We start from the raw sequence: 26023 nt of genomic DNA, 5'->3' as shown, positions 1-26023 counted from the left end.
AAAAGGGTCTAATTTGTTAATAGTAGGCACCTTCTTATATTTATTACTCCCCCATTTACGTAATCCACACTCCAGAAGGATCAGACCTACCACACAGTGGTGTGTCAACAATTACTCCTTACATCATGGATCTTGAGACACTGGAACTGGACTGTGGGAAAACAGTTCTTTGAGACCAGATTAATTTTTCATAAATATTAATGTGGAATTACTTAATATGGCCTGGAAAATATTGTTTTTCTCATCTAAAAAGGGTATAAGGAAATATTTACTACCAAGGTTCATAATATTTCTCCTTAGGAAATCTTGATCTCAAACTGGCATTATTTATGTACACATCTGCTACCTTTTTGTAGCCCAAGACAAGGCTTTTTGAGAAGTGGTCACTACACAGGGAGGAGCCAAAATAATTAGTCCTATTTCTCAGAATCTCTAGAAAAATCACTGAGGCTAAAACTGGACACAGGAGTAAAGTAAGGGAGAAACTGTAAGAGTTAAGCCCCTCAAATGCCCCTCAGACAAATGCTTAATGTTCTTAGATGGAAGACAACCATTTCTGCTTTCAATCATTTAAACCTTAACTTCATTGCCCAAAAATCCACTGCTGTGAACAACAACAAAAATAAAAAGACGGCCAGTAGGTGTGCCTTAAGCAAACAACATGAAAATGACAAGATGAAAGTGACAGTTTCTACCTAATTTATTTCAAATGCATAGAATTTAGCCAGTTTTCAGGAATCTGTAATAGCAGGATGGTTAAGTTCTGTGGCCCCCTGAACTTTATCCAGCTGACAGCTGATGACTGTAGGAAGCAGAGAAGGTCTTCAAGTTTCCAGAGCCTGGAGTAGATAGAGGATTGGCCCTTCCAGCCCTAGCTGACGCCTGTGCACTTGAGACAGATGCCCTGCCATTGTGCTCAGGGTCAGATGTCAACAATCAGAACAGCATGACCCACAGGAAGGCAGCTGGCCGCTCTCTTCCCTACACAGAAGGGTCTAATTTTCAATGGAATCACAAGAGGAACTGCAGAAACTCATTAACGTATGACACAGGATTTAGCAGCAAACAGCTTCATCACTGCTTTATTTATTTTTATTTTTATTTTATTTATTTATTTATTTTTTTTGAGACGGAGTCTTGCTCTGTCGCCCAGGCTGGGGTGCAGTGGCCGGATCTCAGCTCACTGCAAGCTCCACCTCCCGGGTTTACGCCATTCTCCTGCCTCAGCCTCCTGAGTAGCTGGGACTACAGGCGCCCGCCACCTCGCCCGGCTAGTTTTTTGTATTTTTTAGTAGAGATGGGGTTTCACCGTGTTAGCCAGGATGGTCTCGATCTCCTGACCTTGTGATCCACCCGTCTTGGCCTCCCAAAGTGCTGGGATTACAGGCTTGAGCCACCGCGCCCGGCCGCTTTATTTATTTTTAGAGTTAGGGTCTTGCTCTGTCACCCAGGCTGAAGTACTGCGGTGTGATCATAGTTCACTGCAGCCTCGACTTCCTGAGCTCAAGCAATCCTCCCACCTCAGCCTCCCGAGTAGCTGGGACCACAGGCATGTGCCACCACGCCCATTATTACTACTATTATTACTATTTTGTAGAAACAGGGTCTCGCTATGCTGCCTAGGCTGGTCTCCAACTCCTGGGCTCAAGTGATCCTCCCATCTCGGCCTCCCAAAATGCTAAGATTACAAGTGCCTATAACTTTAGAAATAAAAATGCACATATGTGGGTTAAAAGGTAAAAGTCAAGCACTACACGTTATTGAAAGGTAGGGCTGGAAAACTGTTAGTGTCTCCTTCTGGACTGTTCCTTCAGCCTCCCCAGCCCTTTGAAAATAACAACAAAAAAAAAACCCCTCTTACACACAATTTACTTTCCCCATTGTGAAGCAGCTGTGAATCATATCCAAACCAGTCCTGGAGGTATTAAAGCTAGGAGTCCGACCTTGTGTTTTTCTGTACCCCAAGTTTATGAAAATGATTTTAGGGTCCCATATAAGGTAGTACAATAAAGTATGGTTAATGCAAAACTAAGTATTTGTTCTCCACTGTGGAAGAAAGTGGAGGAATCCACCAAGTCTGCAAGTCCCATGTCTTGTCAGTAGGTGGCAGCATTGTCTGTGAGTTGGAAGCTATTTCCCGTGGGGGCACCACCACTTCCTCCCACCTCACAAATCCCCTCTGGTCCTTTCCCTTTCACCCGCACCCCTGAAGTATTTCCTCAGGGCCTAAGAGTTGACAAACGAGGAATTTTACTTCCTGGAAAAGATGAAATTGAGTTTTAAAATATCAGCGAGGTTACTCCCCAGAGCCATGTGTTATTTTGCAGCTCTCTGCTTTTGGAGATAAGAGAATCAAACATCAACTTCTAATGCTTTTTTTTTTTTTTCCTCTTTAAACTTCTAATTCTTCTTAAAGGGCATTTCCTCCCAAACTCCCCAAATCTAATTAGATTGCCATATCTGGGGAGTTTGGGAGGAAAAAACTGGGGAAAATTTTAGTCATACGTGGAGGTATCAATTTCAACAGCAAGGAAAAAAGAGCTAGTTTTTTTATTACAAAAGAAAAATCAAAAGTGTATCGTCTGCGATGAAAAATTCTAGAGAGCCTTTGAGGAAAAACAATTTTAAAATTTTAGGAATATCTTTTTAAATTTTTAAAAATTTTTATTAAAAGGAGTATCTTTCTTGCCCAGATGAAGACATCTTCATAAAATATAAGAGAGTCTATGAGGATGAAAATAATAAGAGCCCTGATGAAGAAGTGAAGTTGCTTGTGTGACCTAAATTCCTCCTACAGAAAACTGACATTAGAACAAGGTAGCAGAACTTACAAAAAGCATTTCTGAGCCAATATGGCCAGATTCCGTAGAAGGGCACAAGAAGAGAGAGGCTGAGGGCAGGAGAGGGCTTCGGGTCTTGCCCTCCTGGTACTCAACAGCCTGGCCTCAGGGAATCAAAGTGTGAGTGGGAAGGGCAGGTGTAGAAGTGGGAAAGAAGGTGGAGGCGGTTATCCCCTGCGGGTGCTTCCACCAAGCTGTATTGGCGAGAGGAGCCACAGCTTATAAGCTCTGTAATATAGAGGTCATTTCTGGTTAGAGAATGAATAAAAAAGGAGAAGTTTCAGGGACTTGGGGCCTATGCATGAGGCAAATTACATTCCTGGCACCATCTCTGAAGGTCTTATGAAAGCAGAACATCTCCCTGGGCAACTTCTGGAAAGTAATAGCTGAAATATGCCATTCTTAGTGACTGCACTGAAAGAGTACAGATTCAGGGAAGACACCCCAAACAGAGAATACAGGTTATAAAGGAAAGAAAAGAAAACGTGTATCAGCCCGCACAAAGCCAAGAAGGAGAAAACGGGGCTGGCTGAGGAGCCAGAGTGAGAACTGAGTGAGGGGAATGTGTGAACACTGAGGACCAGCAGTTCCTAAAGCTGCTCTTTGGAAGAACTGGGAGACCGGGAGGGCTGCTTCTCGATTCACAGCCTCCAAGAACAGCTTTCCTAGACTTCATTTTCTTTCTGCCTTTTTTTTTTTTTTTTTTTTTTTTTTTTGAGACGGAGTCTCGCTCTGTAGCCCAGGCTGGAGTGCAGTGGCCGGATCTCAGCTCACTGCAAGCTCCGCCTCCCGGGTTCACGCCATTCTCCGGCCTCAGCCTCCCGAGTAGCTGGGACTACAGGCGCTGCCACCTCGCCCGGCTATTTTTTGTATTTCTTAGTAGAGACGGGGTTTCACCGTGTTAGCCAGGATGGTCTCGATCTCCTGACCTCGTGATCCACCCATCTCGGCCTCCCAAAGTGCTGGGATTACAGGCTTGAGCCACCGCGCCCGGCTTTTTTTTTTTTTAGACAGAGTCACTCTGTTGCTCAGGCTGGAGTACAGTGGCGCAATCTCAGCTCACTGCAGCTTCTGCTCCCCGGGTTCAAGCAACGCTCCTGCTTCAGCCTCCCGAGTAGCTGGGACTACAGGCACCTGCCACCATGCCCGGCTAATTTTTGTATTTGTAGTAGAGATGGGGTTTCACCATGTTGACCAGGCAGGTCTTGAACTCCTGACCTCAGGTCATCTGTCCGCCTCAGCCTCCCGAAGTGCTGGGATTACACGCGTGAATCACCACGCCCGGCCCTGGGCTTCATTTTCGAGAAGGTAGGCCCTCTTTCTGTGGTTGTTTGAATTTGACTTTAGATAGATCTCTTGCGAATGTGGCCACCAGGCTGGCATGAGGGTGTTCCTGTGACTGAGACCTCTGAGGTGACAGTACTGCAAGCCCGACATGTGGTTCTCACTCCAGCTCTGTGCTCACAGCAGTCAGGACCAACGTTGTTGTAATCCACACCTGTTTTTGCCAGGAAGACAAGCTAGAGCAACAGTGTAGAGAGGACAAATAGGAAAAAGTGCTTCCAGGGCGGGCCGGCTCTGACATTCCTCACAGGGACCCTTCAGGCAGCAGTTACTCTACTGGTTTCAACATTCTCCATCCAGCCCCCACGACTCCAGTTTCTGTGCTCCATTTTGCAGAGGAAGGTATTGCTGAGGGCTCCAGTAATCCCAAGACGACACACGTTTCTGTTTTAGGTGACCTTCCCCAAACCTTCTTCCCAGGAGGCTCCTGTGGCTCAGTCTGCAAATCCACACAGCCCGGACCCTGATTCGCAGGCTGACAGCCACTGCTGCGGCTTTCGTGACCTTCCTCTGTACTCTTTTAGCCCCTACCAGCACCTGCACCCCCCCACCCTAAAGGTGTCCATTTTCCCGTTAAAGGACTCCAGCATGGCCACTTCCCAGTTTCTGAATTTCCTATCGCCGTCTATGGAAACTGTCAAGATGGGTGGAGTGTTGCGGGCGGGGGATTCCAGGTGGCGTGGCCGTACATAACAGCAAGGAGGCCAGTCCCACGGTCTACACACCGAAGCAGGTATCACCACCACCGTGCAGTCCTTCCTGATTTGGGCTGCTTTCCATGTGATGCCTCAGAGATAAGGCCTCCCTGTGCCATTTTCGAGCCTGTTAGTTCCCACTCCTGCATTCATTCCTACCTCAGTACCTGCCAGGAACTTGCAGAGAAACTAAGGAACTTGTGTGCAAGTGGCTGCAAACACCTTCCCACTCTTCCACTGGTGCCAAAAACAAGCCCCCTAATGCTAATCTGCCCCTGTCTTGCACTCAACAGCTTTTCTCCTCTAAGCCCCTGATAATGGTTTTACTAAAATCCCCTTTTGATGGGAAAAATTCCCAGCTGGACATTTCAGGCCCCGGCACAATATACAAGTCTGCAGGTCCCTTTCCCCACCTCACAAAGGCCTCTAATCAAGTGGAAAATGTGCTGGAGGCCAGAGGTTGGGGTCCGCAATTATTTTTTAAGGGATTACTAGAGAAGAATAGGGGGCAGCAAGGACCTGCCCCCCACTTTGTTTTCCATTTGGTCCTGTTTTGAGACACACTGAGCCGGGAGTAGCCGTCCAGTTCTCCAAGCACAAGAGCTTCATCTCTCTCTTCCCAGGTGGAAGGATGTCATCTTTGAACGCTGTTGCTTCAAAAAGATGGAGAGAGTTTGGAAGCAATATGCAGGTCCTTTTCTGACCCCATTTAAGCCCTTATGTATAAAACCGCTATTGAACGGGGTCCCAAGTGTGGTGAGAGCACCCATTCATTAACCTCTAACCTCTGGTCTGTATTCAGAGGGGAGCGTTCGCTCTGTGTCCATACACTGCAAGATTGGAGGCATTAACTTGGGCATCCCAGGCTTTGGAGGGCAAGAGGTCACGTTCCCAACCCGGCCAGAGAGCCTTCCTCCTAGTTACACACACTGACCCTTCCCTCGCCACTGAGCAAATGTCCACGTTACTCCAAATGTTTCATCTTGGGGCAAAACATGGCTCAAAATACAAAGTGTTAACTATGTGTATCGGTCTATTGGAACCTCAAATGTGAACTATGTGTATCCATCTATTGGAACCTTCCTTTAAGAATGTACACGACGGAAGGCGGTTTGTCTTCCTGCACATTGCAAAGGACCTTCTTTGATGTCATCCATGCATGAGGGTTCATTAAGGATTAATCGATGAGGACGAACATTTCAAGCTGCCCTGAGTTCTCATCATTCTGTTTCAGCATCAAGAGATTGCTCATTCTAATCCCAGCTGGTTAGTGATGTATGCAAATACCTAGTGAAAAGGAAATGACTACAAATTCCTAAACTCACTCTGGAATGATCAAGGATTAGACTGTTGAGCTCTGAGAGTTAAAAGTCAGCGTACATTTCAAACTAAATACCAGCCTGAGTAATAATTTTCAGGTCCTTTCTTCAAAGTTCCTGAAATACTTTTGGTCAAAAACAAAAAATTGATAACTACTTTTTTTTTTTTGAAATGGAGTCTCATCCTGTCGCCGAGGCTGGAGTGCAATGGCGCGATCTCTGCCCAATGCAACCTCCCCCTCCCCTCAAGCGATTCTCCCGCCTCAGCCTCCCGAGTAGCTGGGATTACAGGTACGCACCATCATGCCTGGCTAGTTTTTGTGTTTAGTAGAGACGGGGTTTCACCATGTTGACCATGGCTGGTCTTGAACTCCTGACCTCAGGTGACCTGCTCACCTCAGCCTCCCAAAGTGCTGGGATTACAGGTGTGAGCCACTGTACCCAGCCCAGATTATTTTTTAAAACCTCTGGTTTTGTTTTCATCAGTATGATGCCTTATTGATATATTTTGCTTTACTGACATTTTTGGTTTGCCCTCAGAAGATCCCTAAACAACTGAGAACTGGATAGAGAGAAGCACAAATACTATGTTGAAGATATTATATTTAATACTCAATGCAAATATCATATTCGCATTTTACGTTGGCTTTCATACTTCTTTTGGGGAGTGTTACAGGAGGAGGGGACCATGTCGTTTCCCTAAAGAAAGGAAGTAGAAGTGTGTTATCTGGAGCCCCCTCCCCAGATAACGACAGGCTTGCTGAGGCACACCTGCTGCTTGTCCCAAAAATGTTGTCACAGCTTTCTCCAGGAGTGAAAAAGCTTCACCCTACTTTAGATGAAGATGAGCACCTCTAGAAAGGTGAGCAACAAAGCACACAGTGGAATATCTCTAAAGCAAAGCCTACAGTGGTCTGACTCCTTAAATGAGGAGGGAACCGTGAGATAAGTCTGCGTTACAGGACAGCTGCTCCGAAGCCACCTCTCATGGACACCCCCCTGAATCACTGCACAGATGCCTGTTCAGTTCTTTGCTTATCATCGTTATTTTAGTCTTCATCATCATTCTTCAGCTTCTCTGCCCTTTTAACATACCATGTTGGACAAACTATCCATTGTTTTATTTTATTTTAGAGACGGTGTCTCGCTCTGTCACCCAGGCTGGAGTGCGGTGGCACAATCTTGGGTTACTGCAACCTCTGCCTTCCGGTTCAAGTGATTCTCCTGCCTCAGCCTCCCAAGTAGCTGGAATTACAGGCACCTGCCATCATGCTCGGCCAATTTTTGTATTTTTAGTAGATATGAGGTTTCACTATGTTGACCAGACTGGCCTCGAACTCCTGACCTCAGGTGATCCACCCACCTCGGCCCCCCAAAGTGCTGGGATTACAGGTGTGAGTCACCATGCCCGGCCAATATCCATTATTTAAAAGTCACTCTTCCTACTAGAAGAGTAAAACAGCATTTTAGAAACAATAATTTGACAAAATAGTAGCAGCAATGCATCTCAGGTCTTTCAGGGTCATTGAAAATGTTAGTACGGTGGAATGTAATCATCTTTCAGACTGTCTATTAGAGGTAGCTAAATAATTCAAAAAACAAGATGAACATAAATAGAATTAAGTATAAAATATGTGCTTCCCCGTTAAAGAAAATTTTATTCAGGGTCTAAAAACAGAAGGAAATGATATCTCAATGATGAAATGTTATCAGTCTAAAGTTCATCATGTCAAACTGGCATACCTAAAATAGGTGGGGAATGCCCCTGAACCCACAAAGAAAAGAAGTATCAGCTTCTCCCGGCCACACTAGGTGGGGTAACTACAGGGGGCAATGGAGCCATGCGTCTCTGCAGTGTTTTCGTTAGCTCCTCTGTTTATGTTCGTGATATCCAAGAGCATATCTACACTGAAATCCTGCTCAAATATCTTTAGCCTTTGTTGTATTGCTTCCGATTTCTAAGTGATCCCGGTTCACTCTTTTCCCATCATTTTTGGGGCATACTTATCTGTTTCACTTGCCATCTCCATGCCTGGTCTCCTGAAGTTAGCATCTGCAGACCCTGCTTGGGGTGATCTCTGCACTCCTGCGGTGAGCTCCCTGCTCACCCTGCCCTGCCCTCAAAGCCCTCTCAGGCATCTCCCAGCAGCCATGAATGCTCCAAAACCATTCTAACTCTGCACTCTGTTTCCTCCAGGCTGGGGGCAGGGGCAGGGGCGTGATAATGGCCATCACTGTATTTGACTGGCAGTCTCCACACCGCAGGGTTGAAAAATCATTTTTATTAAAATATGCCTGCCTATTTAAGGCTGCTCTTTAAAATAATACATAAGTCCTTTTTTTTTTTTTTTTTAATCCTTATTTAAATTCCCCCAGAATAGGACAACTAGATGACAAGGCAAAGAGGAGCTCTTGAATCTTCACCTAACCCCACTGCCCTCCCCCGAGAGGGGCTGCATCCTTTGGCCCGAACTCCAGAGTTCCAACAGCAGTGAGGTGGCAAGAGCCCCACACTCAGTGCTGCTAGGAGACGCTTGCTCTTGATTTGTATACGATCTTGAAATGAAGCATTTGTCCACACAGGGCAGAGGCCCCAGAGGGCCTGTGGTAAGCAGGCAGCATCAAGGTTCTCTCTTCCCTGGCCTCCTGCTTAAGCATTGCTAGAAGTTTCTCCCTGGGAAGGATGAGGAGTTTATCCAGGCAGTGCTGACAGCCAACGGCAAGGCTGATAAAGCCTGTGGCTGGCTTTATCAGTGACACAGCTAAGACGACTTTAAGAGCCCATAAAAATGCTAGCAAATATTCCTGCTGGCCAACACGTTGCAACAGTTTCACAATCACAAAATCCTGCCGGTTTATTAGGATTAATTACTAACTAATAGTTAAAATGCTAAAGTTTATGAATGACTTTTAAAAAACACAAATTAGTGTGGATTCAGGGCTATCTTTCACTTAGTAAATATTTATTTGGCAGCTTTTACAGGCCGAGTCCCACGCCAAGGGCTGGGAAGACGGAGCACCATCTCCCGCATACTCGTATGGAGGTCTGCTTTCTTGAGTGGGAGAGAAAAAAGTGGGGTTTTACTGGGAACTGCGCCCAACCCACAGCCTGATTTATCTGTACCGCAGCCTGCAATCTAGATATGCCCCATGGGAGTGCGTCTCGTGTATTTTAGGGGGAAAATAGTTGGGAATTGCGGCTTTACAGAGCTGGGCTTCAGTTTCTTGGCGCAGAAGGGAGCCAGCCAGTCCAGATAAGGAGCGGGAACTGAGGTTAACATGTATTCAAGACAGAATTCCTTCTCAGTCCCCGAGCAGTAGCTCCAGAGGGTGACAGCCTCTGCACTGCTGTCCTCGTAGTCTCTCCCCGCCTTCTTGAAGCTGCCCTTGATGCCAGTTTCAACCTGATTTTACTGGTACAGAAATATGGAGGAGTGGAGGGGCCAGCCCAGCACTCAGTGACCAACACTGCCCGCCGCCGTGCTGCACCCCACCACGGGCACTGCCACCCTGCCTTCTGCCCTGGTCGGTTTATCCTGTAGAGACGTTATCAGCGTAGCTAAAACTAAATCAGCACAGCTAAAACGCTGTGTCAAGCTAAAAACTTTCCCAGGGAGGCCAAACCAAACCAGGTCCTTGATTTCAATGACAATTTGAATCACTCCCTGCTTCATCTACAGTAATTCTGTTTTATTAGATAAAGGGTTTGTGAGAAGAAAAGGAAATATTTAAGGCTTCCTCCCACTGTCCAAGGCTAGTTAAGTGTAAACAGAAAAAACCTGTTGGGCTGTGCTGAGGCATTGCATGCGATTCGTCATGTGCATCTCCATGAGGACAAAAACACACATGCAGGCAGGCTTCAGCAGCAAGAGAAGTGCCTCTGAGCATTTCCTCAGGACAGGACCTTTCTACTGAAGATCCTGCAGAGGGAGGAAGGTCAGAGTTCATGCCAAACCTGACCCCAGGATCCAGGCAAAGACAGTTCCCTAAGGACACTACCACAGAGACAGTGACCCTCTCACGACGCTTCCTCAAACACGATCGCACGCACTCCACACTATTTTCCTACCGAGAAGCTGCCAGGTGCCTTCCTAGGCTCCCACGCCTGTCGGCTGCAGTTCGCGACCCACAGCATGGGCAGAAGCCCACGGCAGCCTCCTGCGGCAAGGATCCCAGCCTGCGGCTGATTCGGAGGATCCCAGAGGCCTACAGGGGCTTCAGACGGGAGATTCCAAGGGGGAGCAGAGCATGAGCACAGGATTAGCACTGACCAGGGAGGAAGCGGGTGTCTTCCCCATGGGATCCCAAACGGCACAGTGTCCGTGTCTGCTCAAAGAACCATTAACCCCAGGGATGCAAAAGATCGACTACTGATGGCTGCAATATGGACTATTCAAAACCAGATAGAGAGGTCGATAGATGAGACAGACAGATAAGCTTAGATAGATAAGATAGATTACATAGATAGTGATAGATAGATTAGACAGACATAAATACTTTCTTTTTGTTCCACTCTTAATCATCCAAACTACTTTTATCTCAAAGTGAAATAAAGCAAACCCAGTGAGCAGAGGAGGATGGAGCTGTAGGGGATCTTTATTTTTATTTAAATAGAAGTTTTTTCTCCCTTGGGGTTTTGTTTATCTGTCCATACACATCCCTAGAAAAATATTATTCTTAGAGTCCTGAGGCCGTTCACATTTGTTTGCACAGACTTTAAAGGGCAAATAAAAGACAAGCAGAGATATTTTTCAGACATACTGTTGTACTTAGATGATGTGTTTAGATCCCTCCATTTAGTTCAGGAGCAATCTGTTCATTCATTACTGGCTAAAAAGTGCTTTCAAAATATTCTACTAAATTTATCAAAGATAATTAAAAAAAAAAAACAACTCCTAACTTTTCAAATAAACGCGTACCAAATCCTTTCCAATAGCCACACTAATACTCACATGACACTGAGATGACCCTCGGGACACCAGGGGCTGTGACCTGAGTAAGTCTCCAGAGTATGGCGGGATTCTGCTGGCATGGCCCGCTCCCACAGCCTCCTGCCCACATCCAGTTCAAGCAGGCACGAGGCAGGACTGCAAGCTTCCTGAGGTTTTTGAACACTGATGATCTGGGCCATTTGAGAACTTGAATTTTAGATCCCTCAAAAGAAGGTTCTGCAAACTTTCTGGCTACTTAGCAGGGTGGCCTTTACCAGCTCTCAGTTGCTATCCTTGTCCCTGCCTCCTGAGGTGTCTCCACTGCCACCAGCCTCCCCCACCCCAGCCTCCATTCACACGGCTGCCACCAGCCTCCTCTCACCACAGCCTCCACCCACATCACTGCCACCAGCCTCCCCTCACCCCAGCTTCCATCCATACCCCTGCCACCAGCCTCCCCTCACCCCAGCCTCCACCTACATCGCTGCCACCAGCCTCCCCTCACCCCAGCCTCCACCCACATTGCTGCCACCAGCCTCCCCTCATACCAGCTTCCATCTGTACTGCTGCCACCAGCCTCCCTTCACCCCAGCCTCCGCCCACACCGCTGTCTCCAGCCTCCCCTCACCCCAGCCTCCACTCACACTGCTGCCACCAGCCTCCCCTCACCCCAGCCTCCACTCACACTGCTGCCACCAGCCTCCCCTCACCCCAGCCTCCACTCACACTGCTGCCACCAGCCTACTCTCACCCCAGCCTCCATTCACATGGCTGTTCCTCTACGTATGCTCTCTGGATGACCCACAGGAGAATCACTTGGATGCTGGCCAAAACTGCATTTTTCAGGGGGCAGGTTTCATCATCTCTGTATTCTATCCCCAGAGATTTCACCCTAAAAATGTCATAGGATCGTATGACTATCTTGTTTCAAAGTCCACTAACTTCCTGTTTCATAAAGAACAAAGTCCCAACCCCATTACAGTGGTCCCAATTACACCCCAAGCTACATCTCCTGCCACTTCTCATCCTCCTGAATCGCAGCCTCTTATTCTGGTCACACACAACCATTTCACTCCTTTTTTTTTTTATTTCTTTTTTTAAGATGGAGTTTGGCTCTTGTTGCCCAGGCTGGAGCACAATGGTGCGATCTCAGCTCACCACAACCTCCGCCTCCCAGGTTCAAGTGATTCTCCTGCCTCAGCTTCCCGAGTAGCTGAGATTACAGGCGTGCACCACCACCCCGGCTAATTTTGTATTTGTAGTAGAGATGAGGTTTCTCCATCTTGGTCAGGCTGGTCTCAAACTCTTGACCTCAGGTGATCCGCCCACCTTGGCCTCCCAAAATGTTGGGATTACAGGCATGAGCCACTGTGCCTGGCCTCATTTCACTCTTTTGTGCATTTATGTATGTTGTACCCATGGACCTAGTATGGTCTTCCCTCCCTGTTTGACTGGAGAACACTTCATCATCCTTTAAGTCCTGGCTTGAAGACTGTGCAGCCTTCCGTCGCCACCTCTGTGCCCCTCAGCTGCCTGAGGCTCTGGTATTGGCCCTTCTGGCCCCGCAATGTTACATCCTAATTACATCACTGCTCTCCCTAGAAAGACCCCCTAGTCGTGCGTGGCTGGGGTGGCATTCAGCTGGCAAGGTTGAACGTATGTGCTGTGCTTCTACGAGGCACCCTGTCCTGTGATAGGGGCTGAGGACACAGCGAAGAACAGACCTGGTTCCAGCCTAACAAAGCTTACAGTCTTGTGGAGAAGACAGACAAGAAATGTAACACCAGGGCACTGTGGCTCACGCCTGTAATCCCAACACTTTGGGAGGCTGAGGCGGGCAGATCACAGGGTCAGGAGATCGAGACCATCCTGGCTAACATGGTAAAACCCCGTCTCTACTAAAAATACAAAAAAATTAGCGGGGCGTGGTGGTGGGTACCTATAGTCCCAGCTACTTGGGAGGCTGAGGCAAGAGAATGGCGGGAACCTGGGAGGCGGAGCTTGCCGTGAGCCGAGATCGCGCCACTGAACTCCAGCCTGGGCGACAGAGCGAGACTCCGTCTCAAAAATAAAAAAAAGAAATGTAACACCAGATACTAATGTAACCCTAATCAGGAGGCCCTGACCTGGTCTAGGGGTCAGAGAACGCCTCCCAGACAGTGCCGGCGTTTACCTTTGCATTTCTAGCACTGTGCCTTGCACTCTGGAAGGCTCTGAGTCAGTTTTCTTAGGTGAAGTGTCACTCAAATGCTAAAGACCCTCAAATATTCAGCCCAGACTTCTGGACCCACAGACCCAACTATTAGACATCTCTACGAGTGTATCCCACAGACATAGGAGCCCAAAATTAAACATATTTCCTCCTAAATCACTCTACTTGCCCAGATTTACAGCCTCCATAAAAGGCATTGCCTGGATGACCACACAATCAGCCTGGAAGTTATGAATAACTCTTCTCTCTCTTATTACACCCTGTGCCCAAAGGATTGTCCCAGCTCTGTCGATTCTGCCTTCTGGATTCTGACTGCATTATCTCCTCTCCATCCCTCCCTCCGCCAACACTGCCCTAAGTCAGTCCTCATCATTTCTCATTTTGACCCAGGTCCCAAGAGTGATTTTTCTAATGTACAAATCTGATTCTATCACTTCCTGGTCACAATCTCCAGTTGCCAATAGGTTAAAATCTAAATTCTGCTGCATGCTGTCCGGGACCCTCGATAACCTGGCCCTGTTTTCCTCTCCATTGCCACCCCCCGCTCCATATGTCCTATATGTGCGTATGTCCATATGACCTATATGTGCGTCAGCACTGAGCCCCTGCAGTCACCGTTCCTCCAATGATAGACCACAGCCTCTCTGGGAATGGGGCGGGCCCCCGGCCCTGGTGGTCTAGTAGTATATGGACTCAGACCTAAGGACTAGGGTGCCTGGTGCATCTTAGTTGGTAACAAAAAAAACCAAATCAAAATGCTCTTGTGTTGAAAGGGGCACATTATTGGCACTAACACACAGCCTGCATCCGGTTGCTCATGTACAGTAGGAAACTCTTGGGAGCCAAGAAATGTTCTGTACTGTGACTGTGGTGCTGATTTCATGGGGGTATGCATCTGTCAAGACCCACCATACTGTGCACTTATTTATTTATTTATTTATTTATTTATTTTTGAGATGGAGTTTTGCTCTTGTTGTCCAGGCTGGAGTGCAGTGGCGCCATCTCAGCTCACCGCAACCTCCGCCTCCCTGGTTCAAGCGATTCTCCTACCTCAGCCTCCAGAGTAGCTGGGATTACAGGCGCCTGCCACCAGGCCCAGCTAATTTTTGTATTTTTAGTAGAGACAGGGTCTGGCCATGTTGACCAGGCTGGTCTTGAACTCCTGACCTCGGGTGATCCACCCGCCTCGGCCTCCCAAGGTACTGGGATTATAGGCGTGAGCCACCGCGCCTGGCCATATTGTGCACTTAAAATGGGTGCAGTTTGTTGTACGTAAATTATGCCTCATACAGGCATTTAGAAAGTTCCCTTGATCAACACTAGCTTGCAGGAATTGTCACACTCTCACCTAAAATGCTCTATCCTCGCCCATCTGCATGTAAATCCTACTTGTTTCTTCACTGTCCCCCAAAGCCTTTCCTGACTCCCCCACAGAGACGCGACTGCCACGCGACTGCCACTTCTCTTGTTGCTCATCGTTTCAGTCATCCCTCCCCATCCTTGGTGGTGAAGCCTCCTAATTTCCTCGGTGGGAATTTGTAGTTAAGGAACTTAACACTTCATAGAAATAACAGGCTTGGCGGGGTGGGGTCTCCAGGAACTAGAGCACAGCACTGTCTTCATTCTGGTACTCCCTGCACCTAGGGAAGTGCTGGGTATATAGTAGGTGTTCAGTCAATATTTGAGGAACAAGGAGATGGGAAGATCTGGAGTTGATACACTCAGTACATTAGGCTCAGCTGATTCTTACTTGAGGAAGACAGATGGAGCTATTAGTAGTGACTTCAAATGGGATAGGGACAATCTTGCAGTAACCTTGCTGGTGAGAAATTGATGACAACCCCAGCCTCTGTTAAAAAAGTTACTCTTTGATAACTGCTGTGTCTCTGTCCCAAGGTAATCATTTTAAAGTCAAATAAACAACATGTATGATTAGGATATTTCTAGTCTCTTTTTTTTTTTTTTTTTTTTTTTGAGACGGAGTCTCGCTCTGTCGCCGGGGCTGGAGCGCAGTGGCCGGATCTCAGCTCACTGCAAGCTCCGCCTCCCGGGTTTACGCCATTCTCCTGCCTCAGCCTCCTGTGTAGCTGGGACTACAGGCGCCCGCCCAAAAGCACTATCTCTGTTTATGAAACTGATGAGCTGTGTTGCTTAAGCTTTGCTAACTAAGCAAACAGTGTTTTACACCAGCTGGGCACGGTGGCTTGCGCCTGTAATCCCAGCACTTTGGGAGGCCAAGGTGGGCGGATCACCTGAGGTCAGGAGTTCAAGACCAGCCTGACCAACATGGAGAAACCCCGTCTCTACTAAAAATACAAAATTAGCCGGGCGTGGTGGCGCATGCCTGTAATCCCAGATACTCTGGAGGCTAAGGCAGGAGAATCGCTTGAACCTGGGAGGCGGAGGTTGCTGTGAGCCAAGATCGCACCACTGCACTCCAGCCTGGGCAACGAGAACAAAAACTCTATCTCAAACAAACAAACAAACAAAACCACCAGAAAAAAAAAAGTATTTTACACCTATTGCCATGCAATAGCATGCTTTTGATACATGAGTGTATGTATAAATTATAAGATAGACACAAGATTCTAAAATAGTGGCTGAAGGACCATGCAATCAGGCAGTCATAACAATGACCGATTATTAGTGATAAACACATGCCACACAGAGAAAGGACTATGGACAATAATGGCCTATTTAACCTGCCACTGTCCTGCAGGAACTGCTCACCTGGAGGAGCAGCAGACAAGGGTAGATGGAGCTGCGTTATATGGCGACACTGGGCAACTTGGTCCACACCATCATTGCTCCTCCCATCATTACCACACCACCTGGGAAGACCACCAAAGGGGAGAAGATCAAGAGAGACCGAGGAGAATTACTACCACTTGGTCTCGATGATCACGTCATCAAAGACTCATTCATTGACTATTCAGCGTATGCTCTGACTAAAATGGGTAAAAGTGATCGAGACACTTGCGTTCCGTTCTGCTTTGCTCACTTAGTCCTTAACTTGACTGCCCTTCCCCTGCCTCACTTTTTTCACTTGCAAAACCAGACAAAATGCTAGACATTCTACTCACCATCAGACCCAGGAAAGCCTACAGGGAATCATCACACGGCGTGAAATCAGCTCCAGCTCAGCAGGCAGGTATTGCAGGCAGAGCACACAGCCGTGCCCACCCACGTTTCCCACCTTCACCCTTCAGGCACAAGACCCCACCTTCTGACCACCAGCTCCTGCATGATTTTGCGGAGCCCCCTTGCCCACCCTGGTAGGGAGGAGATACCAGGGACGAGTGCTCCCTGTGACAGCCCTCAACCAGGGACAGGCAGGAGCTGTTGTATAGGGACACACGTTCTACCTTCGCTGACTTTCCCAGCAGGTTTGGCTCCAATGGCCACAGCCATAACTGGAGTGATAACCCGCTCTTGACTGGCTGTCTTCCCTTCCTTGTCTCACTTGCCCACTCTCTCATCAGTAGCTCCTTCATGTCACAAGTAATCTACTGGCCCTCGAGTCACTGTTTCAGGGTGGGCTTCCGCAGGAACACGAACTAGGACAACAGGTCTTCTCTGGACAGGACCCCATACTAGACAAAGCTGGGCGGGGCTTAGACCAGAGGGGAAACAATTCAACTTCTAACATGCAACAACAGCCAAACTGGTTCTCTTAGAAAGAGTCTGAACCTCAAAAAAGCATCCTTCTTGTCTGGAAAGCTTCCTCGCAAAGGAGCTCAGTGGGTCTGAGGGAAGCACTGCAGCTCGTGAGGGGCATGCTGGCTCTGCAGCGGTGTGCCCTGCATAGTGTGCCTGCCCTCCCTTGGCTCTGTGTGAGCCTCCTTTCTTTTGCACAGGGGACTGTGGGTGAGTGGCACAGCCTTCAACAAAAGTGGCTCTGCTCTTTGGCAGTGATCTCTTCTGCGGAACAGCATAAAATGAGCATTAAAAAAACTTCTAGAACGAGCTATGCTCAACAGCTATAAAGAACCAAGCAGTTTCTTATTTAGCACATGAGAGCGTGGGGTTGAAGAGGGAAGAAGGAAGAGGAGAAACTTGGAGAAAAGAGAGGGAATGGGAGGGAGAGGGAGAGAGAGAGAGAGTTAGAAAACATCAGAAATTAAGTGGATAAAAGTAAATGACCACTTCACAACCAACCACTACCTTTCCTCAACCTGGAAAGGAGAATGAGAAGGAGAAAAAAGAGACGCAAAACAAGCATTGATTATACAAATTCGCATGTACAGAGATAAAGATGCACCAGCGTTTCCTTTTTGTTCTGTAAAAACATCGATGTGTTTTTTTTTTTTTTTTTTTTTTTTTTTTTTGAGACGGAGTCTCGCTCTGTCGCCCAGGCTGGAGTGCAGTGGCCGGATCTCAGCTCACTGCAAGCTCTGCCTCCCGGGTTTTTACGCCATTCTCCTGCCTCAGCCTCCCGAGTAGCCGGGACTACAGGCGCCTGCCACCTCGCCCGGCTAGTTTTTTGTATTTTTTAGTAGAGACGGGGTTTCACCGTGTTAGCCAGGATGGTCTCGATCTCCTGACCTAGTGATCCGCCCGTCTCGGCCTCCCAAAGTGCTGGGATTACAGGCTTGAGCCACCGCGCCCGGCCCAATGTGTTCTTTATAGCTTAATCCTATGAAAATATTTGTGAGATTATAATTATGCTTTATATTATTAAAGATAATTATTCCGGGTTATTCTCCATGTCTCAGGACTTTGCTTTGGCTGGTCAGCCTAAAGGGACCTCACAGAAGCACAGTTTGTATCTGAAGTGGGTTTCTTGTAGACAGCGTAGAGCTAGGTCTTATTTTTTGACCCATTATGACAATCTGTCTTTTTTTTTTTTTTTTTTGAGACGGAGTCTCACTGTCGCCCAGGCTGGAGGGCAGTGGTGTGATCTTGGCTTACTGCAACCTCCACCTCCTGGGTTCAAGCGATTCTATTGCCTCAGCCTCACGAGTAGCTGAGATTACAGGCACGCACCGCCACGCCGGGCTAATTTTTGCATTTGTAGTAGAGAGGGGGCTTCACAGGTAGTATGAGTTTCTTATCATAACAACACAATCCTAATTCCTCCCCCCGTCCCTTGTAATATTGTTGTCACTCATTTCCCTTACACATAAGTATATATGTGAGAGTACATAATTGAATACATTGTTGCTATTATTTTGAACAGTTATCTGTTAGAGTAAGAATAAGAAAAATAAGTTATTATTTTGCTTTCACTTATTCCTTCTCTGCTCTCATTTTTTTTTTTTTTTTTTTTTTTTTTTTGAGACGGAGTCTCGCTCTGTCGCCCAGGCTGGAGTGCAGTGGCCGGAACTCAGCTCACTGCAAGCTCCGCCTCCCGGGTTCACACCATTCTCCTGCCTCAGCCTCCCGAGCAGCTGGGACTACAGGCGCCGCCACCGCACCCGGCTAGTTTTTTTTGTATTTTCAGTAGAGACGGGGTTTCACCGTGTTCGCCAGGATGGTCTCGATCTCCTGACCTCGTGATCCGCCCGTCTCGGCCTCCCAAAGTGCTGGGATTACAGGCTTGAGCCACCGTGCCCGGCCTCTGCTCTCTTTCTTTACGTAGATCTAAGTTTCTGACCTATAGCATTTTCTTTCTCTCTAAAGAATTTCTTGTAACATTTCTTGCAAGGCAGGTCTACTGGCAACAAATTCCCTGAAGTTTTGTTTGTCTGAAAAAGTCTTTACTCTCCTTTACTTTCAAAGGATAATTGTGCAGGGCACAGAGTTCTAGGTTGGTGGGTTTTCTCTCTCAACCCTGACGTCTCGCTCCACTCTCTCCTTGCTTGCCTGGTTTCTGAGATAAGTCAGATGCATTTTTTCTCTTTGCTCCTCTACAGGTAATGTGCTTTGTTTGCTCTGTCCCCTTCCAGGATTTTTTCTTTATCTTCGATTTTCTGCAGTGAAAATGATATGCCCAGGTGTAGTTTTTCTGGCATTTGTCCTGATTCTCTGAGATTCCTGGATCTGTGGTTTAGTGTCTGACATTAATTTGGAGAAATCTGTCATTACCATTTCAAGTATTTCTTCTTTCTTCTCCTTCTGGTATTCCCATTACACGTTACACCTTTTGTAGCTGTCCCACAGTTCTTGGATATTCTGTTCTGTGTGTGTGCACACGTGTGTGTGTGTGCGTGTGTGTGTGTGTGGGGTTTCTCTTCGCTTTTCAGATGTGGAGGTTTCTATTGAGATAAGCTTATGCTCAGAGATCCTTTCCTCAGCTGTGTCCAGTCCACAAATCCATCAAAGCCCATCAGCGGCATTCTTCATTTACGTCACTGTGCTTTGCTCTCTGCCACTTCCTTTGTTTTTTTTTCTTAGAATTCCCACCTCCCTGCTTTCATTGCCCACCTGTTCCTGCATGCTGCCTACTTTATCCATTATAGCCCCTCACATGAATCAGAGTTGGTTTCGATTTCCCGCCTGATAATTCCAGCATCCCTGTTGTCTCTGAGTCTGGTTGTGAAGCTTGCTCTGTCTCTTCAACGTGTGTTATTTGCCTCTTATTTCATTTCATTATTATTATTATTGTCATCATTATTTTTGAGACGGAGTCCCGCTCTGTCGCCAGGCTGCAGTGCAGTGGTGCGATCTCGGCTCACCGCAACCTCCACCTCCCGGGTTCACGCCATTCTCCTGCCTCAGCCTCCAGAGTAGCTGGGATTACCGGCGCCCGCCACCACACCCGGCTCATTTTTGTTGTTGTTGCTTTTGTATTTTTAGTAGAGATGGGGTTTCACCATGTTAGCCAGGCTAGTCTCGAACTCCTGACCTCAGGTGATCTGCCCGTCTCAGCCTCCCAAAGTGCTGGGATTACAGGCTTGAGCCACCGTGCCAGGCCCTATTTGCCTTTCAGTATGTCTTATATCTTTTTCTTGATAGCGGCTCTGACTGGGTGAAGGCAAGTGCTGTAAAGAGGCCGTGAGTGTGTGGTGGGAAGGTCTATTCTATAGTCCTACAATCGGGCCTCGGAGTTTCAGTGAGCCTGTGCCCCTCAGCTGGACACTCACAAATGCGTCTCAGTCCTCCCTCCCACGCCCACCTTAAGTGAGCCGGCAGATGGCTAGAGTGGGCTGGCGTGGGGGTTTCCCTTCCCCAGGTCAGTTAGGCGCTGATAAAGCCACAGCGGGGTTAGGGGAGGCGACCTTGTTAGGAAGAGCAGAGTGCTGCGGCCTCTTTCAAAATGGTCCTTTTTCTTCTTCCCACTGCAGGAGGCACGAGGGGATTTTTCTCCATTATTCACTGTGAGAACTCGGGGAAGCTCCAGAAGGTGAGGGAGAGGGGACAACGACGTGGTTCCTGTGGATCTTTAACTTGCCCGCTCTGAGCCTCCGGCACTTTGGCGATGACAGCTCAGGTTTCCCCGCCTCGGCACTGCTCCTGCAGAGGCTGCTGCCCAGGGCTTCCACTCCAGTACCTTGCGAAGCTGCATTCTCCTGCCGGTTTCTCCAGTTTTGGGGACTGTGGTTTACTCTGAGACCTTATGGATCCAAGGAGACTTGCTTTTTCAGTTTGTTCAGCTTTTTACTTGTTAGGATGGAATAGCAATTTGCAAGCTTCTTCGACAGGAAACTAGAAGTTCCACACTTAAATTTTATACATACAAATATATACATGTGTACATATATATATGTGTAGGGGTATTGTATATATACACACAAAATGATGACATGTATAATGATGATATGTATTACTGAGAACGTAAAATATAATTACATAGTGATAGCTGGACACACAAGGAATTCACAACTCCCCAAAGAAAATACATCTGGATGACCTGCCTAGCAATTTCCCCGTGAGATAGATGAATGTCTCCGTATTTCATTCCCTGTTCCTGCCCTGAAACAATTTCAATCACTTGACAAATCATTATCATTCATTAATAATGTTTACTGAGTGCCCATATGTGAAAGAAATCCACTATACATTCCACAGATGCATTTCTTCTCCCCACGGGGTTTCCATTTTAATGGGAACAATGTAGAATATATCTGTCTTCCCTTTATAGATTGTTTGCGTTTTTTGTTGTTTCTTGTTCTCTCTCCCTCTCTCTCTCTCTCTCTGTCTCTCTCTCTCTCTGGTCCAGAGGAATAATTTCCTGGTTTTGTAAACTAAGCTGGATCATTTCACTTCCATGAATCAGGGAATACTTTATGAAGGAATAAGGATTTACAGAGGACTGGGGATAAGAGATGGAGGGAAGCGGAACAGAAGGCAAACGAAACTGGCTGAGCCTCTTCAGAACACAGGACAACCCCTGATGGTGAGTCAGTCTGGATGGGGGAATGGGACACCTTACATGGGGATCAAGAAAGAATCACTGGGGTCAGAAAGAGCACATGTCATGAAGAGGTCCGACTGATGACAAGCAAATATTGCCCCAGTATTACAATTACAATTCCTGTGGCCCCTCAAAATTACCCTGTCAGTTTGATGGGATAAAATTCTCAGACCTCATTTCATACCACAGACACTGAATCCCTATTCCACAGCTTCGGAAGTTTGAGGAAGTAGACGGTATGTGTGTCTTCCAAAGCGTCTACCAGAAATCAAGGTGTTGGAGAACTTTGTCTTTTTTTTTTTTTTTTTTCCGAGACGGAGTCTTGCTCTGTCGCCCGGGCTGGAGTGCAGTGGCTGGATCTCTGCTCACTGCAAGCTCCGCCTCTCAGGTTTACGCCATTCTCCTGCCTCAGCCTCCCGTGTAGCTGGGACTACAGGTGCCCACCACCTCGCCCGGCTAGTTTTTTGTATTTTTTTTTTTTTTTTGTCTAAAAAAGGACCAAAATGCATTTATTTAATATACATCACAAGGGCTCAACCGAGGCTTAATTTAAAAGACAAAAACAAAACAAAAATAATACCACAGCTCAAGATACAGAGTCCTATACAGAAATCACAAAAAGGACAGACCATCTAAGGAAAAATTAAGAAGACAACACAAGGACAGGCTGGGCAGCCTGGGTCAGGGCTCCTGGCTGGTGACCTGCTTTGAGTAGGTTTCTTGCAGGTACTTCTTAAAAGCTGTGGGGTTTTTCCAGAGCTCGGCAGCATGCGTGTTCAAGGGACTATCAATGTGGGGTTCTCCTAGAAGGCTCTGGAGGGAGAGCAGAATGGTCCTGACGTCATATAGGGCAGACCACTTGTCCTTCAGGATGTCCAGGCATATGTTACCCTGGGTGTCCACGTGGGGGTGGTAGCAGGGTGTGAGGAATTTCACCGTGGGCGCATTGTAAGGGTAGCCACTGGGGAACTCTAGTGAGAACTTATACCTCAGGTCTTCATATACGGTTCCAGCTGCTCCATGGATGGTCCCTACCCATTTGAAAAGGTTGTCTGATTCAGGGAAGGCAGAAATCCCTTTATCGCCAGACATCACGAGGGTCATCAGCTCCTGCTGTAGCCTTTTGCCCATGGGACCCCGGGCGGCGCCCCCACTCGGCTCGGCTCCTTTATGGGCGGCGGTGACGCTAGTGGCTACCGGGTCGCGGTTTTGGGAAGCCATCTGGGCGGCGTTGCCAGAGAGACAGGAACTCGGAGAACACGACTGCAACTGCCTAGTTTTTTGTATTTTTTAGTAGAGACAGGGTTTCACTGTGTTAGCCAGGATGGTCTCGATCTCCTGACCTCGTGATCCGCCCGCCTCAGCCTCCCAAAGTGCTGGGATTACAGGCCTGAGCCACCGCGCCCGGCCAGAACTTTGTCTTTCTTAATTGTTCTGGTAACTGCTGTGTACAACCAGGCTAAACACTCACTGATAAGAATTCTTGGCCAGGCGCGGTGGCTCAAGCCTGTAATCCCAGCACTTTGGGAGGCCGAGACGGGCGGATCACGAGGTCAGGAGATCGAAACCATCCTGGCTAACACGGTGAAACCCCGTCTCTATTAAGAAATACAAAAAACTAGCCGGGCGAGGTGGCGGGCGCCTGTAGTCCCAGCTACTCGGGAGGCTGAGGCCGGAGAATGGCGTGAACCCGAGAGGCGGAGCTTGTAGTGAGCTGAGATCCGGCCACTGCACTCCAGCCTGGGCGACAGAGCGAGACTCCGTCTCAAAAAAAAAAAAAAAAAAAAAAAAAAGAATTCTTTCCCTGCTGCCCCAGTACAACTTCTGGATTGTACACTAGTACAAGAGTCCTAACTCAGGAACTTGCCTACACGCAGAAACTGGCTGACCTGGGCTCTGGGTGTAGCAACCCTTCCTAAAAACATGAGTATCATCCAGCAGTCTGAACAATTTGATGGGTAGACCTTATATTGAATCACAAAGGTTTAGGAGTAGGACTTAGCTAGTCCAGTGGTTTTTTTAAAAAAAAATTTTTAAAGAAGTAGAACATAAATAAATAACATTTATGTAGTTGAAAATTGGGGAGGAAAAGGGATCTCCACTGGCCCCTAAGTAAGAACTGTCTCAAAGTTCTGTCTCAAAAACCATTTATGTAGCCCAATTCCTCAATTTTTATTATTTTTTGTCTGTTTTCATTTGTATTATTTATTTATTTTTGAGATGGAATTTCACTCTTGTCACCCAGGCTGGAGTGCAGTGGCATGATCCCTGCTCACTGCAACCTCCACCTTCTGGGTTCAGGTGATTCTCGTGCCTCAGCCTCCTGAGTAGCTGGGATTATAGGTGCATGCCACCCCATCCAGTTAATTTTTGTATTTTTAGTAGAGACAGGGTTTCGCCCTGTTGGCCAAGCTGGTCTTGAACTCCTGACCTCAGGTGATCCACCCACCTTGGCCTCCCAAAGTGCTGGGATTACAGGCATGAGCCACCGTGCCTGGTCTATTTTTATTTTTTTAAACAAGGTGTTGCCCTGTCACCCAGGCTGGAATGCAGGGGCAGTATGAGAACTCACTGCAGCCCTGAACTTCTAGACTCAAGCAATCTTCCCACCTTGGTCTCCCAGTAGTGCTGGGGTTACGGGCATGAGCCACTGCACCCTGTGCAATCCCTCCATTCCTATAGGTGAGGAAATGGGTACACAAAGAAGTCAGGTAAATTACCCAGGGTTACGGGACTAGGGGTAAATCTGGTTCCTGATGCTTAATCCTGTGCTCTTTCTACTACAACACCCTGTCTCTGAGAATCAATTCGGAACCCATGAACTACACGTGGCAATCTTAAGCCACAAAAATTACTGACACAGTGTTTTCATTAAGGACCCCCCCTGCCCTGTCCATTTCCTGAGAATGAGAGGTTTCTAGTTCTCTGTACCACATTGACTGCAATTGGTAATTTTGAATTCCTTCTTGGCAGAAGTCATATAGATCAGATTCCATTAAACATATTGCTACAGTGAAAATTTATTTTTTAAAAAAATTCAAACCCAGCTTATGGTCTACAGACTTCAGTAAGATTTAATCAGCCCCAGTTTAGTATTATACTGCAAAAGAATGTGGACGGTGTTTGGGATTTTACTATAAATAGGTTTTGCATATATTGCGTATATTGGCCTCATGTTGGTACCTTCGATAATTCTGACAGCAGTTGGTTTCCAAGTCCCTCACCATAAAAGTGGCTGCATATTATGAAATCCAACACTAGGATATCACTATCCCAGGATCCCAAGGAGTTTATCCCTATATCTCATTTAGTATCTTCCAAGGAATCTGCTGTGATACGCGATTTGCTGCCCTGGCAGAGAGGAGGACAGTATCATTAGCCACCCTAAGCCTGGAGTTCTGAGGCTCCCCCAAGGTTCCCTAGGCTCCCCCAAGGCCTCAGTGTGGCCTTTCTAGGAGGTGGCTCTGTGATTCCAGCTTCATCACCAAGGAATCTTGGGTTATTTATGAGATCAGAGCCCTTATTAATGTAATTCTGTTCAAGACAATTTTTTTTTTTTGAGACGGAGTCTCGCTCTGTCACCCAGGCTGGAGTGCAGTGGCCGGATCTCAGCTCACTGCAGCCTCCGCCTCCCGGGTTCACGCCATTCTCCTGCCTCAGCCTCCCGAGTAGCTGGGACTACAGGCGCCCGCCACCTCGCCCGGCTAGTTTTTTGTATTTTTAGTAGAGACGGGGTTTCACCATGTTAGCCAGGATGGTCTCGATCTCCTGACCTTGTGATCCGCCCGCCTCGGCCTCCCAAAGTGCTGGGATTACAGGCTTGAGCCACCGCGCCCGGCCTCTGTTCAAGACAATTTAAACGAATGAAACAGGCATGATGGTGCACGCCTGCAGTCCCAGCTACTTGGGATGCTGCGGAGGGAGGATCGCTGGAGCCCGGGAGTTTAAGGCTGCAGTGGGCCGCGATGGTGCCCCTGCACTCCAGCCTGGCAACACGGCAAGACCCCGCCTCTAAAATTTTTTTAAAATTTAAACAAAGAAGGGAAGATAAGTGAGAATTTGAAAGAAATGAGAGACATATTTGAAAGCTGCAGGGGGAGGGTGGAAGCAGCCACGGAGGACACGGGGCGTCAGCTCATGGGACTGGAAGTTCCATGCGAGCACCTAGAGCAAGGTCTCTCATACTCATTCCCACACCACTGAGATTGGCGTTTCAGGAAGGACCGATTGAGGAAGTAACAGCAGTGAAAAGGAGGCCACAAAGAACGAGGAAAGTCTACATGGAGTATAAACTCAAGGCCAGCATCCAAGTAAAACATCAAATTGGAAAGAAAAAGACAGAAACATTTCAGATGGCGAAGCTGAAACTCGATCTCTGGGATGTGG

General features: G+C 47.5%; 2 protein-coding genes across 4 annotated transcripts in view; one reads left to right on the top strand and one right to left on the bottom strand.

Moving 5' to 3' along the window:
• Positions 1-21367, top strand: part of FBXL14 (F-box and leucine rich repeat protein 14) — a 31596-nt gene extending 10229 nt beyond the window's left edge. For all 3 annotated transcript variants that reach the window (XM_050747094.1, XM_050747092.1, XM_050747093.1), the window contains exon 2: positions 20568-21367. In XM_050747094.1, the coding sequence (XP_050603051.1) occupies positions 20568-20630 (63 nt within the window). In that variant the 3' untranslated portion in view covers positions 20631-21367. The remainder of the gene's footprint in view (positions 1-20567) is intronic.
• A 739-nt stretch (positions 21368-22106) lies between these two features.
• LOC126930254 (ubiquitin-conjugating enzyme E2 C-like) lies at positions 22107-23083 on the bottom strand. Its single transcript, XM_050747122.1, has one exon. It carries the CDS (start codon positions 22856-22858, stop codon positions 22319-22321), a length of 540 nt encoding a protein of 179 aa, XP_050603079.1. The 5' UTR covers positions 22859-23083; the 3' UTR covers positions 22107-22318.
• Positions 23084-26023: the final 2940 nt, after the last annotated feature.

This window comes from Macaca thibetana, chromosome 11, assembly GCF_024542745.1.
Source record: "Macaca thibetana thibetana isolate TM-01 chromosome 11, ASM2454274v1, whole genome shotgun sequence".
Classification (NCBI taxonomy): Eukaryota; Metazoa; Chordata; class Mammalia; order Primates; family Cercopithecidae; genus Macaca; species Macaca thibetana.
This window is presented reverse-complemented; position numbering and strand designations above follow the sequence as displayed.

What these genes read in the sequence shown, in the direction of transcription:
- LOC126930254 (XM_050747122.1), bottom strand. Translation starts at nt 22,858, where the DNA reads ATGGCTTCCCAAAACCGCGACCCGGTAGCCACTAGCGTCACCGCCGCC.